Here is a 17,971-nt window from a genome sequence, read left to right as displayed (position 1 = left end):
TGGGACGCCACCTCAGCTTGGCCTGACGAGCGGTGCCATGTCCGTGCCCAGGATCTGAACCCTGGGCCGCCGCAGCGGAGCGCGCAAACTTAACCACTCGGCCACGGGGCCGGCCCCATTTTTTTAATTTTTGATTTTCTTTTTTTACAAAAGTGGGATAATGCTATATATATTATTTCATAACTTGGTTTTTTTCACTTAACAGTATAACTTGAATACCTTTTCATTATATTCCAAATTGCTTTGTCTTTTTAATGGTTGCATAACATTCCACTGTGAGATTGACATCAATTTTTTGCTTTTACAAATAACCCTGCAATGAACATCGCTATCCACATATGATTGTATTCATATTTCTGAAGGAGACACTTCCAGAATTGGAAGTGATGAGTCAAAAAGTATGTATAGAATCAGGATAGCAACTGACTTGGGGGTGGATCTGACATTTTATATACACTAAAATCTTAATTTTATTTGAATAATACTTGTTCCTTGTGTAACTCCTACTATTATTTTGTTTTGTTTTCTTTTAAAGATCATCGTAAGTATTCTTTTACCACCCACAATTTTGACATTGGAATTTAAAAGCAAAGCAGAGATGTCACATGTTCCCCAGTCCCAGGACTTCCAGTTTACGTGGTATAATGGTGACCAGAACCCCAGCAGTGCCAAAGAAAGTGCTGTTATGGTTAGTGCAATATCATAGTGGACTGAGTTTTCCTGGCATGGACTGCACGCGAACATACACACACAAAGTTTATTTAATTAACACTCTCAATCATATTATAGTATGGTCAAATATAGCGTGTATGGTAGATCTAATTATTCGCCTTATGTGGTTAAGCAAAATATCCCATTTCTGCCTCAAAGCTAAAATCAAGGACTTTATTATATCTTCACAGGTGCCTAACTTTTCATTTTCCTTTGTGACTAGTAGAATAAATAGACTCACCATTTCTCTAAAGCTACAATAAGGAATGCCTCATATCCTTAAAAATCTTCATTTATAAACATGCAGGTTTAGAATTGGCATTGATTTTCGCTGTTCTGCTCCACAAATTTTTTCATTTGTTATATCCAGTGACTATGAATAGTTTTACTTGAGTTCCCAGAAATATGCTTTTTCATGGGTAACTTGAACTACTGCTCTTGCAACCCGTCTTCCCTGGAGAGTCTCCAATATGTTATCTGTGCATGTGTTTTTTGCTTTTCATATCTCAACTTGGATTGTTGCTTATAAAGTTGCCATTTACTATGAAGTATAGTAAACATCTTTTCTGGTACTTAATACTTCAACAAGGCATCTTTAGCTAGCATCTTGTCTGATGTGCTTTTGCACTTATGAGGTATGTGTTATAATATTTAAAAACATATTTGATAAATATTAAATGAAATATAATTATAATTAGTTTGTATGGCTGGTATTTGTTGTGATTCGTTGAGCATCCATTCTCATTGGTTAATCCCACTGCCAGATCAGTTGTTAAATATTTTGACTCTCACACCTGTTTGGATATGTGTTCATCTCCTCTTCTCTCCGTCCCTTTCTCCCTCCTTCCCTCCCTTCATTTCCTTCTTACTTTTCTAAGCCTGAAAGTTCCATCTGGGGTTCTCAAGATCCAAGATGGCAGATACATTCTAACCTCTATGGAATGTGTGAGAAGTTACTCTTTGCAAAGATGGGCTAGTCAAGTTGTCATAATTGTGATTGTACTGGTTAGATGATATGGTTACTAAGTCTAGACTATTTCAAATTTTTATAAGGAAATGTAGTACTGAAGAGAAGACATATAGTATTGACCTAACCCCTTTAGAAATAGAATGCTGTCTTTATATGTGAGACATTCTGTTTGACTTTATGCTTATTTAGATATTCACATTTAGTTAGCTTGTTGAATGAACGATGCAGGAAGCTGTTTTCTATCATTCAGCTGTCTATTTACAAACAAATATGTAAATATGTTGGCATTTGGTAGCAAATAGTTTTCTGCAAGTGGACCCAACTTCACTTTTGGCCTTACAGTTTTCATAGAAAGATAAAATTTCGCCGATGCTTAAGGCATTGTAGATAGCTAGAGCATTCCACTAAGCAGTTGTTCTTAAAGGAGAGAGTCTTAGATAAAGAATTCTTTCCTTGAATGGCAATTAAATGTGCTCTTAACATTAAAAAAATACAGTAAGTTCTCACCATTCTCTGAAAAATTAAATTTTCTCTGTAATATAGTAGTCCTATTAATAGCAATCGCCCACCCAGGTGGTTTGGACATGGCCATACGAATTTATTAATTCAATGAATATTTAATGGACACCTTCCATGTGCCAGACAAGATGTGATGTTTTGGGGACACTGCATTAATTAAGAAAGATGTGGCCCCTGCTAACATGGAGTTTATAATCAGACAGAACATCCGTGATGCCTCACCATTATTCAATTTAAAACATTTATTGAAAAAAGTGTTTTAAATCTTTTCTGTTATGAAAGGATTATAGTTAAAGTAACAATGTTCTTTTGTCTTTGAATTTAACTAAAGCAACAGATTTTGATGACCTTGTGTTTAGAATTTTTCTAAGCAGAGAATAGGGAGTAGAGGCAGCATTTGGTAGGACATATAAGATTTCATAGTGCTAATTAGGTATAATGTGCTTGATTCGTTGAGGAACACAATTTGTATTATGTATTTTGGGAGAAACCAAAGGCAGATGAAACACAGCTGCTCTTTTAGAGTCTTTGTGCTTTGTCTTTGTGGTGATAGTGGGTGATCATGAATATAATAAAAGCACTGCTGGTAATAGGAAAAGGAAGACCATTATTCTGGAGCTGAAGCTGTATAGAATTAAACACTGCATCTGCTTAGTGAGGTTTTATGAAATTCCTTATTGAAGTTTCTACAGACAAAATAACTTTTCCATGACAAGTTTGAATCTCTCTACCTGCTAATCCCTTGAAAGCATGACTTTTGATGACATGAACTTTCTTAGGAACAAATTATAGCAAGGTGGCAGAATGGATTAACTAGTGGAAGAAGAGGACTCTTCTTTCACTTGGGGTTAGTACGTGAGGATTAGGGGTTGGTGACAGCTTCATGACTGAGGTCGTGTTTGAGATGTGACTTGAGGATATGGAGAGGGAAAGTAGCATTTCATTGGAAGGAACACCATAAATAGGAGCACAGAGGCAGGAAATGCAAGGCATATGTCAAGAGTCATAATGCTTTGGCTAGAGTCCAGGTTATAGTGGACATGGGACAAGGAGGGAATATTTGCTAGTATGACTGGGAAAGTAGAGTGAGGCTAGATCATGGAGACTCTTGTATATTCTATGAAGGAATATGATTTTTATTCTGTAGGTAATGGAGAGCCAGTGAATGTATTTGACCAGGGTAGCAAGGTGATCTGACCATTAGGAAAATTATTCTGCTGCCAGTGTACACGATGATGTAGCAAGAAGACAGGCTGGAAGCAGGGAGACCTTAGGCTAGTGTAACCATCCAGATGAGAAGTAAGAAGGGCTTTAGCCAGGGTTAGTAGCAATGCATATGGAGAGGAAAAGACAGATTTTAAGTGAAGTCAAATAAGGTTTGAACATGGAGCATGGATGAGAGGGAGATAACAAATATGACTGAGAGAGGCTGATGGTTAAAACAAAGCCATCTTGAAGGAACATGAGGATGACTGGAAAAGGAACAAGTTTTGAAGGTGAAAGATGAGTTTAGTCTTACACAAGTTGATAAATCACAATGAAAAAAAGTTTTAAAAAGTTGAACAATAATCTATTTTATCAGAGCATCATTAAAAGGAAAAGATAACTATAATACAGTGTAAAATAGGCATGAATTACAGTAGAGTTGATTGTTATAGTTATAATTTTATTCCTTGTGCCTCCAGGTATCTGATTCCTCTTAGAGAAAGAGAAAGAGGAGTGTGATAGAGACATAGAGAGAGGGAGAGAGAGATTGAGATTTGAGTAGAATAAAAGTTAGCTAAGTGAAATATTTTTGTGTTTACCTTCTTGTAAGGAAAAAAAAAGTCTTGAATCTCAATTTGTGTTTCCATGCTGTATTCATCATGGTAGTTGGTGTCTTTGAATTCAACTCAGAGGCTCAATTAGCACTTTATAATCCACAGCAGACTGTCAACGGTAATTAAGACCTAATGAAACACTCCTAGACAAAATAATAAGAGAAATTATTTAATAACAAGGTCATTACTTAAATTGCTTTCTGGGGTCTTTCTGAAGTGGTACTGTTGTCATTAAAATCACAGTACGTAGTGACTTGTCTAATCAGTGCTAAGCCATTTTAACTCTAGGCTGGTTCAAACCTGTTAGGAAATGGGTCAGTTCCTACACCTCCAAGTCACACCCCCAACTCCACTGCCCAAAGTGAGGCGAATGATGGAACAATCAGTCAGGCATTGAGATAACCCGTTAGATGCCTGAGGCCTCGAAAATTACATTTCCTGCAATTACACAGACAATTCAAGCAAAACGTGATTCATTTCTGGGCTTGAAAAATCTTGCTAATCTTGCAGGTCTGATGCTAGAGAGATCTTTTGTGGATGAGTTGAAGAAATGTGCTAGTCTGAGAGGCATCAGAGAACATTCCTTTCTTTTCATTTAATACTGCTTCAAAAAATTACACAAGTAATGCATTTCCTGTTAGAAAATTAAAACCATACAGATATTTATAGTCGGGTAACATTTCTTTTGCTTCTCCTTGACAGCGCCTAAGTTCCCTCTTCTCAAAAGCAACTAGGCTACAAGTGCTTTTTTCCTTTTTTTAAAATTTCTTTTTTCTTTTCTTTTTAAAGGCTCTTCTGTGTGGACACCTGTGTAGTCACTCATGCAACCACTTCTCTCCCACACACAGATACTGAGTGCTCATCACCTACAAGGCTTAACCCCTTTGGGCTGACACATAGCTTTGAGAAACTGATGAAAGATATGATGCTTTCCCTAGAAAAATGCACACGTACGACACACATACTTGCATATAGTTGCAGGAGGTTCAAGGAACTCCAGAAGCTCAGAGAGTCCATGACCTTCTGGTAAAGAACTTCTGCTTTAAATGAGTGAAGAAGTTGTCAAAGCCAGAATCCTGAAACTAACGCTGTGCCTGGCTTTCCTATGACTAGGAAAAGATATATCATTGTTGCATGTCCATTTTGTCCTTTTGAATTATGTTAATAATGGTATCATCTGCTATTGATTTCTTGTGGATTTTATGAATATCCTTAGGTTCCAAAATTACTGATGAAAGAGATTAAACAGAACAGAAACAGGGACCATTTTTAAATCCTTGCAACTACTCTTAGTTTGACTAGTTCTGATTGTTGGAGACAGCTTGCTTTTCAGAAATACCCTGTGCTCCTTACCCAGACAAAGATTTTGTACAATAACATGTAGTTTTCCTTCCCTTCAAGACTAAGATTATAATTTGGCAAGTGGGTGCCCAGTTAATTTCTAATGTATTCATTATACTTATATATTTATGATATATTTTGGATATTTGCCAATGTCAATATTTTAGTTAAGCCCCTGACAATAAATAATTATGTATTTCTTTTGCAGAAAGATTGTGATTTAGAAAGGGGCCCTGATGAGAAACTGGATGAAAATCAGCACTTTGATTTAAAGAGTGGTCCCCAGAGCCTTCCATGGACCAGGAAAATCTATGAGTTCTACAGTGCTCCAATTGTCAAGTTTTGGTTTTATACGGTTGGTCTCATTGCAATAATTATATATAGTATTCATGATGATTAATAGCTAATGATAATGTTGATAATGATAGGCCTGATTTGCCTATTTGTGATAAAAACGTAGAAGTGCTGTAACAAAAAACTGGGGGAATGACAAAGGAGGTAGGAAAGAAGATTGGAGGGAGGCAAGGAAAGGTTGGAGCAGATCTTTGGGAGTGAAAGAACAAGCATGTTCTTCCTCCTGGCGTGCTTCCATTGGGCACAGCTGGGACTGAGCATTTGAAGCTTTGTGGGACAGTAGAGTTAACAATGATGTTTTTAGAGTTAAGTGATGGAGGTGGATTCTCTTCCCATCTTGTGCAAAAATATTAGCAGTTGAATTTTTTTTTCTTTGTAGGAATAATGTGTAATATAGACAAAATGCAGGTGTTTATTGTCTACACTAACATATGCTCATAAATATATAGAGGGCAATAAAAATTTTAGAAGTTGAATTGTATGAACAAATACCAAATCTATTATGAATAGTAGAGATACAGAGACAGCATGAACTGTACTTTAAATGTTTTAATGCTTTTCACATTTAATAGCGTTTATTTTTCTAATGCTTGTCTATACATTAATTACTCATGGCCAAGATTTTGTATTTCTAAAACATTTGAAGTGTGACTTTAAAAGGATACTTATCTAAATGTGTTATATTTCAAAATATTTACTTGGCCAACCATACACTCAGATTGTATACTTATTGAATAAGTGCATAGCTCTGAATGACTTTTATTTGTTTTCAAAAATCAAATCTCCCTTCAAATGATGAGGTTTCATCATTTTTGTGAGTATGCACCGAAATATCCCAGAGACTGATTACAGCTCTGAGAGAATTTTAACTATAGTCACATCATTGGGAAAAGAGTATTCAACTATTTCTTTCCTTAGAAATTTCCAGCTTACAAACTCTCAGAGACAGGAGCAAAGCTAAGCAAATAGAACAACAAAAAATAGCTAATAAATAGGACAAATAAGCCAGCCAGATCTGCCCACTATAATGGATGGTGAGCACAGGCTTTTTAGTGTTGGCTATCACATTGCTAGGTTATGGCATGTGTGCTATATTAAAGCAGTGTCTTGTTATAAATGTTATGTTGAAAAGAAAAATGTAAACATTTTTGAATCTTTTTTTAAAAATTGGAAAGAAATAAAAAGACTCAGAAGCAATACCACCAAGATCTACAGTGCTTTAGTATCTGGCCACTGTAAAAGCAATGACAAAAATGTAAAAAATGACTGCTTGATAGCATAAATTTATTCAATTATGTCCCTAACGGGCCGTCAAATGTACTCAGACTTTGAGGCACAGACCTAGAGAAGTACAGAATTAATAGAATTTACCTTAACTTTCTTATATTCTTCTCTACTATGGCTCTTTAACTTATGGGCAGTAATATCCACTATAGCTGCCTGCAATACCACCTGTTATATATAATATCGCTATTGTGTAGTCAGAAGTGGTTTCAGCCATTGTCTACATAGAACTAAACTTGGAAGACTTGTCACACTTAGGTAGACCTCAAAAAGATATGAGAAATAGGAATCTAGATTAAAATAATATGATTCTTGTGAGAATGAAAACACATGCACACACAAGCACACATTTTTCTCTCTATTGATCTGGGATTTTTAATACAAGTGTCAATCAGCTAGCACTCTGTATTGTCTCTGAAGCTGTTAAAGGACTGCGCCATCTTGTGCATTGTTGGTGATTGTGGAAACTGGGAAAGCCTTCCTGGCAGGCAATTTAGTAATATGTTTTACAGTTTTAAATGTGTGTACCCAGCTATTCTGCTTCTGGGAATATATCTTAAGAAGATAAGAATGTTAGATAAGATTACAAAGCTATTAATCACTATGTATACACAGTCATGCACTGTATAATGATGTTTCAGTCAACAATGGACCACATGTGACCGTGTCCAATAAGATTAGTTCCATATAGCCTAGGTGTGTCATAGGCTATGCCACCTAGGTTTGTGTAAGTACACTCTATGATGTTCCCACAACCACGACATCACCTAAGGATGCATTTCTCAGAATGTTTCCCTGTTGTTAAACAATGCATGACTATATGTGTGTTTATTGTGTTTTAATTCTTTGAAGAGACTGGGCATTAGGTTTAGTGTACACAGTAATTAAACATATGTTTCTTGAATATCTATCATGCTTCAGGCTGAGTGCTGAAAATATGTCTTTAATTACGAGGACTCACAGTTAGACAATACTTCTCCACTAACCAGAATTTTTCATCAATATAAAATAAAACTCTTAGCAGTAGTAAATGCCACAATTTATGATGTTTGAAAATAGGCACCTATTGACACTGCTCAGTTGGTGTACTTGGCACACACGTTTTGTATGTGTGAATGGAGGGGAAGATGTGTGATTCCCTCTTGGCTTGCTGTTAGCCTGAAAGTGCCCATGCTGGATGTGCAGTCTTCTGGAAATTCTGGTCAGGAGCCAACAGGCGGAGACAGTGACCCCTCTCATGCATTTGAGAATAGTGATCTTCATTCCTGCCAGTAAATCCCAGACTAGAAAACCATGGATTCTTGTGCCTTCCTGGATATTAGGTCATCACTAATCAGAGGGTGGTCCCAGTTTCATGTTATCACATCGAATTTCATGCATGTGTTTCCGCTCGGCTCTCTCTCTGTCTGCTTGGCATCCTCCATTATGACTGTTGCTCACATGTGGGGAATGTGTGTCCCCCTCACAGATGGCGTATGTCGCGTTCCTCATGCTGTTCACTTACACAGTGTTGGTGGAGATGCAGCCCCAGCCCAGCGTGCAGGAGTGGCTTGTCATCATTTACATCTTCACCAACGCCGTTGAGAAAGTCAGGGAGGTGAGTTACCCCTTCTGCCTTTGTCTTCTCCGCACCTCTCCTAGAGGTGTTCTGGGCTCGGGATGAAAATGGACACAGCAAGGGTTGGGGTGAGACAGGTAATGCTGATCCTGATTTGCATGCTGCAGGAAGAGTGTTTAGGGGAAAATCTCTGCTCTCAGCCCTTTATCCTTGCCGAATACTTCCTGCTAGTTGCTGCTTTTTGAAAGCAGTTATTTTCAAGGATGTCTTAGTGTGTTTATCAGTCCTAGAGTGATGCTAATTGTTATTAGACTCTCCAACCATTTGAGTACCCAGAAGTGGGTTTTTTTGTGAGATTGATTTTTATAGTCTTGCATTACTTGCATATTAGCAGTTTCGGCTCACTGTGAAACATAACATAAATGGCCAAAGTTGTGCAATTTGTTAAGAATTCATTTCTAACTTTTGAAAGATCCATCTAAACACCTTTGCAAACTGGAACTGAAAATCCCTCTGAGGCAAGTAGCCAAAGAAACCAAACCAAACAAATCAAAATTTTCATTTTTAGTTTGCAACGAGTCACTTAAAAAAGAATTAACATTCCTATGCAGTTATAACTGCAATCACATACAGTTATGATTTGCGGTGCTTTAGATATCAATGTGTATGAATCTCTATGTTTATGCATTTACAAACATTTATTTTGTCCTACAGCTAAGATGACCAACATTATACACTGAGTAAATGTGTTCTTAGTAATTATACCTATGTTGCCTGCTGGTTGCTATTGTGGAGTTTATAGATTATAGATAATTCTAGAGAGATTCTGAATTTCACCATTTTTTATGCTTCAGGGAAAATAGGTTTGCTATTTTATGTTTCTATTTGTCTAATATTTTGTTGCAGGAATGATTTCTTATAATAGTGACTCCCACTGTGACATTCTTAGTAATTTATCAAGAACTCACTAAGTAGCAGTAATAGGACTAGATTTCAGGATTCCTCAGTTTCAAACCAGTCTCTTTTGCATTCAGCTATACCTCAGGAAATGGAATTGCAGCTATATAGATCCACTGCTATATTGAGTTTTAAAATGTCTTGGTGTTCCCCTGTATTAGCTTAGAATTTATGAAAGTAGAAAAACTACCTTTTTTTTTTTTTTACTTCTGATTGTGTTTTCAAATAGCTGGCTAGCACTATCAGTGACATTAAAATATATTTATAGAATTGTTTGCATAATTCATTACCCAAGGATAACTTAAGTCTCCCAAATCTCCTTGCCATCTAAGGTTTGGCAGGATTCAAATTACTCTTTAAATGAGCAGTTGGTGTGTTGAAGAAGAATATATTGATGAGACTCTTGAGTTATACCCTATTCTTTAAATTTCCTTCTTTCTTTCTTCTTTTAGGTCTGTATTTCAGAACCTGGGAAGTTTACTCAAAAGGTGAAGGTATGGATTAGTGAGTACTGGAACCTAATGGAGACTGTGGCTATTGGCCTGTTTTCAGTTGGTTTTGGCCTTCGGTGGGGTAACCCTCCTTTCCACACGGCGGGAAGACTAATCTACTGCATAGACATCATATTCTGGTTCTCACGGCTCTTGGACTTCTTTGCTGTGAATCAACATGCAGGTCCATATGTGACCATGATTGCAAAAATGGTGAGTACAGTTTGCTTGTATATTCTGGTGTCCTTTTTAATGGTTCTACCTAATTTCATGTTCACATCCAATAGTTTAACTCTTTGAATTATTTTTAGAAGCAGAGACAGCAAGATCATTTCATCACTGCTTTCCTTGTAACCACAAATTCATATTTAACAAAGCCCTTGGATCGCATATTAGGTGGTTGATTAGATACTCAGCTTACCCTTTTGGTTAGGGTCAGATGATATGATTGAGTCAAGCTTGTCTCTGAGCACAGTCATTCCCGAGAGCCAGATTTGTGTGAGGCTACCACCAATAATATTTTCTGGTGAAATATCAATTTATCTTTTTATCTCCCCACCCTAAGCCAACTCTTAAATAGTGCTTACTATGAGCCACACACTGTTCTAAGTACTTTGTGTATATTAACTCATTTAATCTTCAAAACGACTTTATGAGATAGATAGTATTATTATCCACTTTTTATATACGAGGAAATGGAGCTTAAATAAATTTCCCAAGGGCTTAAGTTGAGAGCAGGATTCAAATCTAGGCTACCTGGCTCTGTCTGTCATCTGACCTCACTGTGCAGCTGGACTAGCTACTCCAGCTGGTTTTTCACAGGACCTGAGACCCAACCTTGAGGAAGTGCAGTCCCTCCAGATCATCTTTGGCTTTTCTTTCTGGAATACTCACTGGTGGGGAAGGGGCAAGTTCTTGCGAGGGAAGGATAGTGCTGAAACAAAGAGCAGAAGAGGGATAACCTCTAGGACTCCAAAGACAGATTTTGCTTACTTTACACTTTTACATCAGCAACATTTTCTCTGGTCTTGGTGACACGGGTGTTTATCAGATAGGCTATGCTAAGTAACTGATATATCTCAGTGACTCAGCACAAGTTTATTTTTCCCTAATGCAAAGTTTGATGAGTGCTCCTAAGGGTTGTCCTCTGCCCTGTGATTCAGGGATTCAGAATCCTTCCATCTTGTCACACAGCCATGTCAACATGTGGCTTCCAAGGTCTCCTGTGGCAGGGAATGGGAGGGAGGGAGAAAGTTTAACAGCTTTTAACTGCTCTGGACAGGAAGTGACATAAGTCACTGTCACTCCACAGGCCATCAGTTAGAATTGGTCACATTGTCCCAGCCTCATGGAAGGGAGGCTAAGATATGTAGAGAAGCTCATGGAATACTCATGGAATAATTGTCTTTTGCCACCGTGAACAATCGCGTTTAGTTGATGTGCATTTAGTAAGCAAAATAAAACTCACCTGATCAATTTCTGAGACTCTCATCAATTCCTGAAGATAATCCCAGGAATAAGGAGCCATTTGACTTATTTGACCCCTTATTTTTATTTCTTTCTTTTCCTAACCTCTGGTCCAATTGGTGAAAAGTTGGAATTAGATATTCAAAAGCTGTTCACATTTCATTACTTCTTAAAGAAAGAAGTACAGACTCTTTACCCTTAGCACATTTATGTTTTTCCAACAGACCACATGACATGAAACACATACTGTGCAGAGAAAACAAAATGATTTAGCCAAAGGAAACCCAGCTATTCATGGATTAGGGCATTTTGGTCAATGACTGTAGACAGTCTTATTATTGGCAGGTATAATAATGATGGCTGCTGGTGTTTGATTAGTTTTAAATTTCAAGTCTGTGGTAAAATTCTGGTTGTGCTGTGCTATTTTGCAGACAGCAAACATGTTCTACATTGTGATCATGATGGCCATAGTCCTGCTGAGCTTTGGAGTGGCACGCAAGGCCATCCTTTCGCCACAGGAGCCCCCATCTTGGAGCCTTGCTCGAGATATTGTGTTTGAGCCATACTGGATGATATATGGAGAAGTCTACGCTTCAGAGATAGACGGTGCAAAGGGGATTTTGCCATCATGCAGAAATTGAACCTTTTTAGATACTCAGAATAAAAATGAAATTTGGAAAATAATCATCTAAATCATAAAAATGTCAAAAATTTCTGGTATTCTGCTACGTTAATGTGCTAAATATTTGTCTAGAGTCATAAGACTGTGATTCACCTTATTTCTCATTCTTTTCAATTCTTTATTTGTAGTTTGTTCAAGTGACCCATCTTGCCCTCCTGGATCTTTTCTTACTCCGTTCCTCCAAGCTGTCTACCTCTTTGTGCAATATATCATCATGGTGAACCTGTTGATTGCTTTCTTCAAGTAGGTTATTTTAATTAAATATGGTTATTTTATTTAAATCAAAATAGGGGCAGGTATTTTGAGTAAATTCACATGTATTTTGAGTATGTAATGTTGGATTTTGTGTGTGTTCCATGTTTTATTACTGTGGTTTTAAAATATGGGCATGAAACTACTGGTAGGAAGGGAGCAGAGCATGAAAAGAGAAAAAATAAATGGAGAGAAAGTGTAGTAAAAGCAGAATGAAAGGAGATCATGCATTGTAATAAAGTAATAAGTTGGAATAATAGAAGAATAAGAGTTGATGAGGTTGAAAGTTGGCTATGGAGTTCTTGATATCCTTTCTTCACTTGGCTCCCAGTGTATCTTGTTCTCTGTTTTCTTCTATCTCACTTTTCTCTTCTTCTCAGTCTCCTTTTCTGGATTATCTCCTTCTCCTCAACCTTTTAACAGTGGAATGTCCCTGGGCCCAGACCTTGCTTGTCATTTATTTACTCTTTGTTTGGTGATTTTGGTCAGTTTCCTGTAGATGTCGACAAATTCCAATTTGTATATCCAGCCCAAATCTCTTCCTTGAACTCCAGTCTTATAGATGCAACTGCCCCCTTCCATCACCAGTTGGATGCATACAGAATTCTAAAGTTTTAAATGTCCAAACTCTTGATCTCCCCTCTTTCCCGGCATATACTTATTCTACTTGTAGTCTTTTCCAAATCCAGGGAGAAGACCACAAGTTTCTGGCCAAGCTCCATCTTTCTAGTTGTTCTGACCAAAAACCTTGGAGTCATTCTTAATGCCTCTCATACTTCACCTTTTAACTGTCAGGAGCCCCTGTTGACCCTACCTGCAAAGAGATCACCAATCCAACCGCCTCTTACCGCCCCACTGCTACCACAGTCTCCAAATTTCTTTCTCTGCTTCTGTCTTTGGCCTCGAAATTCTGTTGTCAATGCAGTAGCCTTAGTAACCCTTTAAAAACATATGTCAGAAGATGTCACTGTTCTGCTCCAAACCCTTCAATGGCTCCCCGTTTCCCTCTGGGTAAAAGTCAAAGTTCCTACAATGATCTAGAGGGCTCCATGTGATTTGGCTTCTCTGTTGCTTCTCAAATCACGCTACTCTTCCCCTCACCCATTCCTCTCCAACCACACTGGCCTCTCACTGTTTCTCACACAATGCAGGTGTGTTTTTGCTTGCTGTTCCCTAAGTCTGGAATGCTCTTCCCCCAGGTATCAGTGTAGTTCATTCCCTCACCCACTTCAAGTCTTTGCTTACATGTCCCCTTATGAATTAGGCCTGACCTAAGGATGAGATTTACGAGTGCAGCTCCCTTTCATTGTCCTTGGCAGACCTTCTACTCCTTACTCTTCTGGCTTCCTACTCACTTATATTATATACACAAATATATTTTTAATTTATTTATATATTATGTTTTTCTGTTTATCTGGCTCATCTACTGGAATATAAATAAGCTCCACAGGGACTATTGGGTTTTCTTTTTTTTTTTTTTTTTTTGGTCTTTTTTACTCATGAATTTATCCCAAACACCAAGAAGAGTGCTTGGTGCATATTTCTTTGATGAATGAAAGAAATCAAGTGAGGTGCTGGGAAGAAACAAGTATTTTCTGAATGCCTCTTATGTGCTAAGCACTGTGCTAGGTATTTTATTCATTGATTATCTCACTGAAGAGAGATAGATAAGAAAAGGGAAGTCAATGCATGGAATCTAAGTAAAGAAAGCAGAGAAGATAAAGGCTGGAGGGAGGCAAAATAAATCAGAATACTAAAAAACAATATTTGCCATATATTTGGGGAAGACATGCTTTCCTGCTTGTTACAAGTTTATATGATAGCTATCTTTTTTAGCCCCCACCGTTTTATGAACTTATAACATTTATTGATGTTTAGTTAGCATAGCTATTTTTTTTTGACATTTCAAACAATGTTGAGAGTGGGTATGAGATTTTTGGTTCTCCAAAATGGCAAGTGTCAAAGGAGAGGTTGAGAAATCCTCAGATAGACCAATCTTCTCACTTTAAACATGAACACACTGAGGACCAAACAAGCTGACCCTCAGATCTGACTACCTGTCCAGGGGCCCTTTCCAGACTCTCTGTGCCAATAGTTACAAAGAACCTGAAATACAGTACACTCTGAAGATCGCCACCTGCTGGTGGACAGCCATAGTGGCATTTGGAGTGACAGTGGCCTGTCATCTTGGTGGATCTCAAACTTGATGGTGCACGAGAATCACCTGGAGGGCTTGCTGAGACACAGATGGCTATAATGTCCACCGCTAGGGTTCCTAATTTGGTAGTTCTGGGCTAGGACCCAAGAACTGACATGTTCTCACGTGATGCTAATGCTGCTGGTTCAGTGACCACACTTTGAGAACTGCTGTTAAAACACAGTTATCTGTGTTTCCATCATCTACTTTATGGACTCTGTGACCTTCCTCTCTCCTCTTATCCTAAGCTGGCTTTCTCTAGGATGGTGCTGGTTCTTTCTCTGTCATTGCTCAAGTTTAAGCTTGCTTGTATTTTCATTTGCTATTTGGCTGCCCTACCCAAGTACTACTCTACCATCTTTCTCTAAAGAAGCTAATTTTATATTAGCCTAATCAAAATTTTAAGATGGACATTCCATTATGCCCACCCCCAAAAATGTTATATACTTACAGTTAAGTAGTTAGGGATGATATGCTATTTTAGAATAACTGTACCACCCATCACAACTTCCATTGTAAGTTCTATAGTATCAATATTTACTATACTATCTGCATATTATAATTAATGTAATTAAAGGGAAAATCCGAGGGGGCCTACCAATAAAGGGTTACTTTCATTTTAATCTAAATAATTTACCTAGCTTCTAAATGGAAGCCCTGCATATTGATTTATTTTGGGATGAATTGATTTTTCTTCTCTGTCTCTTCTTCATTAATACTTTTTCATTTGAGTGTTTTAACTAGGATTATTCTAGCAATTTTCACATTTGACATTAAGAGAACCTCTTTGTAAGGTTGATGATATAGAGGAACATTAAAGCTGTTTACTGTGAATGATGAATCATGGACTGAAAAGAGCTTCTCATGTGAGAGGAGATGGTGAACCAAGAATAGTGTTAAGTTCCAGCTGGCAGTTTCTGTTCATTGCATTTTAAAATGTTAGCATTTTCTTATCTGATTGTAATTTCTACCTTTTGCTTATTATTCTGATCAGCATATTTTATTGTAGAAGGTGATTAATGTATTTTGTTTGGTGGAAGAAGAATCATAAATGCAATGGATATTATTTTTATTGGCCAGCTGCTGGTAGTGTCAGGTGAACCAATCATACAAGTTGGAAAATAAAGAATCTAACCACTATGTTTCAGGATTCCGTATTAAAACATTGTCCCTCTCTTACTATAACTTACAGTAATGTTTACCTAGATATGAAATCCATTTCAAATAAACTGTGGAAATACAATCGCTATCGCTACATCATGACCTACCACGAGAAGCCTTGGCTGCCCCCACCTTTCATCCTGCTGAGTCACGTGGGTCTCCTCCTTCGCCGTCTTTGCTGTCATCAAGCTCCAAATGACCAAGAAGAGGGAGATGTTGGATTAAGTAAGTTTTCATTGGTGGGGCAGGAGGTAGAGAGTAAAGAGTGGAGATCCAAGGTAAAGACACACTGACCATAGCCAATTAAATTCAGGGCACAGGACGGGAGGCTCTGGGAGTTAACTGACAATAGAGTATCAGCTGAGGACGAGGTCTAAGTAAATACATTGACCTCATTATGTGGTGTAGTGCCTTTTGCCTAGATTAGCTGATACTTTGAAAGAAATGAATAGATAGGAACGGAATCTCTGCTTGAATGTGTAAAGGCTTTATGTCTCCTGGAAAACCTGCATTTTCTCTGCTTACCTGGGAATTCGTCAGAATAGCTCCTAGAAGATAGTCACAGTGACCCGTACTCATTTCCTTGTTGTTGATGATGGAATCCAAAAAGAAAGGAGTTTCTGCAGCCCTTGAGGTCTAAGAGAATTAGATAAGCAAGAGTTTGATTAACTTATTCTCAAGAGTCACAGTTCTCCGTTCTCTGATTTATTGACTATGGAGGTGATTCTGAATGGATGTTTTGTATTCTCAAGAACTTCAACTCAGGATGCAGAAATGTGGATTCTCATTTTACTTATTTATTTATTTTTTTTGCAAAGCTTACGTTTATGCATTTTGAGATTTTCCTAGTTCATTTTGCTTAGTCATATCTTGACTGCAGGATATGACTGTCATACTAATTGTCATAAGAGAACATTCCTCATTTTGGTTTTTCAGATCTTCTGTAGTTCCTCTCAAGCAATTCCACAACTGGTACCAGGCCCATTTCTAGATAATTCCTCGATATAGAGGAAATGAGTGGCATAAATTCATGATCCTTTATCCCAATTTTTAAATCAAAAGTGCTTCTAAAAATGGAAAGTCTTTTTCTTCCTTAAATCAGGGAAAGACTCATTTTGGGCAAAAGAGGGCAATGGGACCAATGTGAAGACATTTATTCTCTTTATCCCATGTAGTATAAATATTCATGGATTTGGCTGCAGAAATAGTAATGTGTTTGATTGCAGGGTACTGCCCCAGCCCTGACTAGAGATTTACTTCATTTATGGTATATGCACTATATTATTACTCTAAAACTACAAAAGACAGATTCTGAATTCTAAAACATATCTGGTTCCAGGAGTTTCAGATAAGGGATTATAGACTATTTATACATTTTGGTGAGCCTTTAGGGGGACAGGTATTAGTACAAGGTTGACAGGTTGATAAGCTTTTGCTCCTGGTACTTGGCTCTGTGAAGTATTTTTCTCGTTTTCAGTCACTTTGAAGATTTATTTTCCTTTTCCATTTCTTCCCCTGAAGCGATTCAGCCTTTATAATGAAGCCAAAGCACAACTGAAGTTAATTTGTAATTTTTAAGATTTTCAATAGAGTGCCATCTGAGGCGTTGGCTGCAAAACCGTTGCAACCTAACAGTTGAATGAAAGATCATGGGATTGAGTAGAATTTGGCCAGATTTCCTAGCACCATGCCAAAGAACTTTTCCTGGGCTCACCTTGATCTGGGCTAATAGGACGATTCTGGTATAAAACTCAAGTAACTTTTCTGTGGATAGAGGTGCTTTCACGCTGAGCTCTGAAAAATTCTGGGGTTTTTGTGAGATTGCTTCCAATTCTCTGTATTGAGGATCAAGATGTTTGCATATGGGGCAGCAGTGCCACCTGGCGGACGGTCACAAGAAAGCCCTGCATGTGCATGCTGCACCTGTGACTGGAGTTGCTCTGTGGGTCATTTGCTCTCAGGAATCCAGAAGGCTCAAATCACGACAGTTGTAAAGTTTCTTCCTCACAGGAGATTCTTTAATGCAAACAGACATTTAGGGCTGGGTGGGGCTAGGGGATACTGGATTTTTTTTTTTAGTATTTTTAAGATTCTTCCATATCATAAAATCAGAAAATGTTGTGCCCTTGGGTTGTGAACATATTATGTGGCTGAATATTATTTTCTTTTAGCCATTTTTTTCAATTTAAAATCAATCCTTTTGTCTT

The 17,971-nt window shown here is 37.7% G+C and overlaps 1 protein-coding gene across 6 annotated transcripts in view; it reads left to right on the top strand.

Moving 5' to 3' along the window:
• The window catches only part of TRPM6 (transient receptor potential cation channel subfamily M member 6), a 164,023-nt gene that overhangs the window by 98,374 nt on the left and 47,678 nt on the right, over positions 1-17,971 (top strand). For 5 of the 6 annotated variants that reach the window (XM_044767631.2, XM_070495634.1, XM_014848704.3 and 2 more), the window contains 7 exons: positions 536-688; positions 5,570-5,716; positions 8,468-8,596; positions 9,967-10,218; positions 11,904-12,078; positions 12,283-12,397; positions 15,796-15,989. In XM_044767631.2, coding sequence (XP_044623566.2) covers positions 536-688; positions 5,570-5,716; positions 8,468-8,596; positions 9,967-10,218; positions 11,904-12,078; positions 12,283-12,397; positions 15,796-15,989 — 1,165 coding nt within the window. The remainder of the gene's footprint in view (positions 1-535; positions 689-5,569; positions 5,717-8,467; positions 8,597-9,966; positions 10,219-11,903; positions 12,079-12,282; positions 12,398-15,795; positions 15,990-17,971) is intronic. The other variant, XM_070495635.1, reaches the window with a different exon arrangement.

This window comes from Equus asinus, chromosome 23 (genome assembly GCF_041296235.1).
Source record: "Equus asinus isolate D_3611 breed Donkey chromosome 23, EquAss-T2T_v2, whole genome shotgun sequence".
NCBI lineage: Eukaryota > Metazoa > Chordata > Mammalia > Perissodactyla > Equidae > Equus > Equus asinus.
The sequence above is the reverse complement of the archived record's forward strand: the minus strand, read 5'-3'. Positions and strand labels throughout refer to the sequence as shown.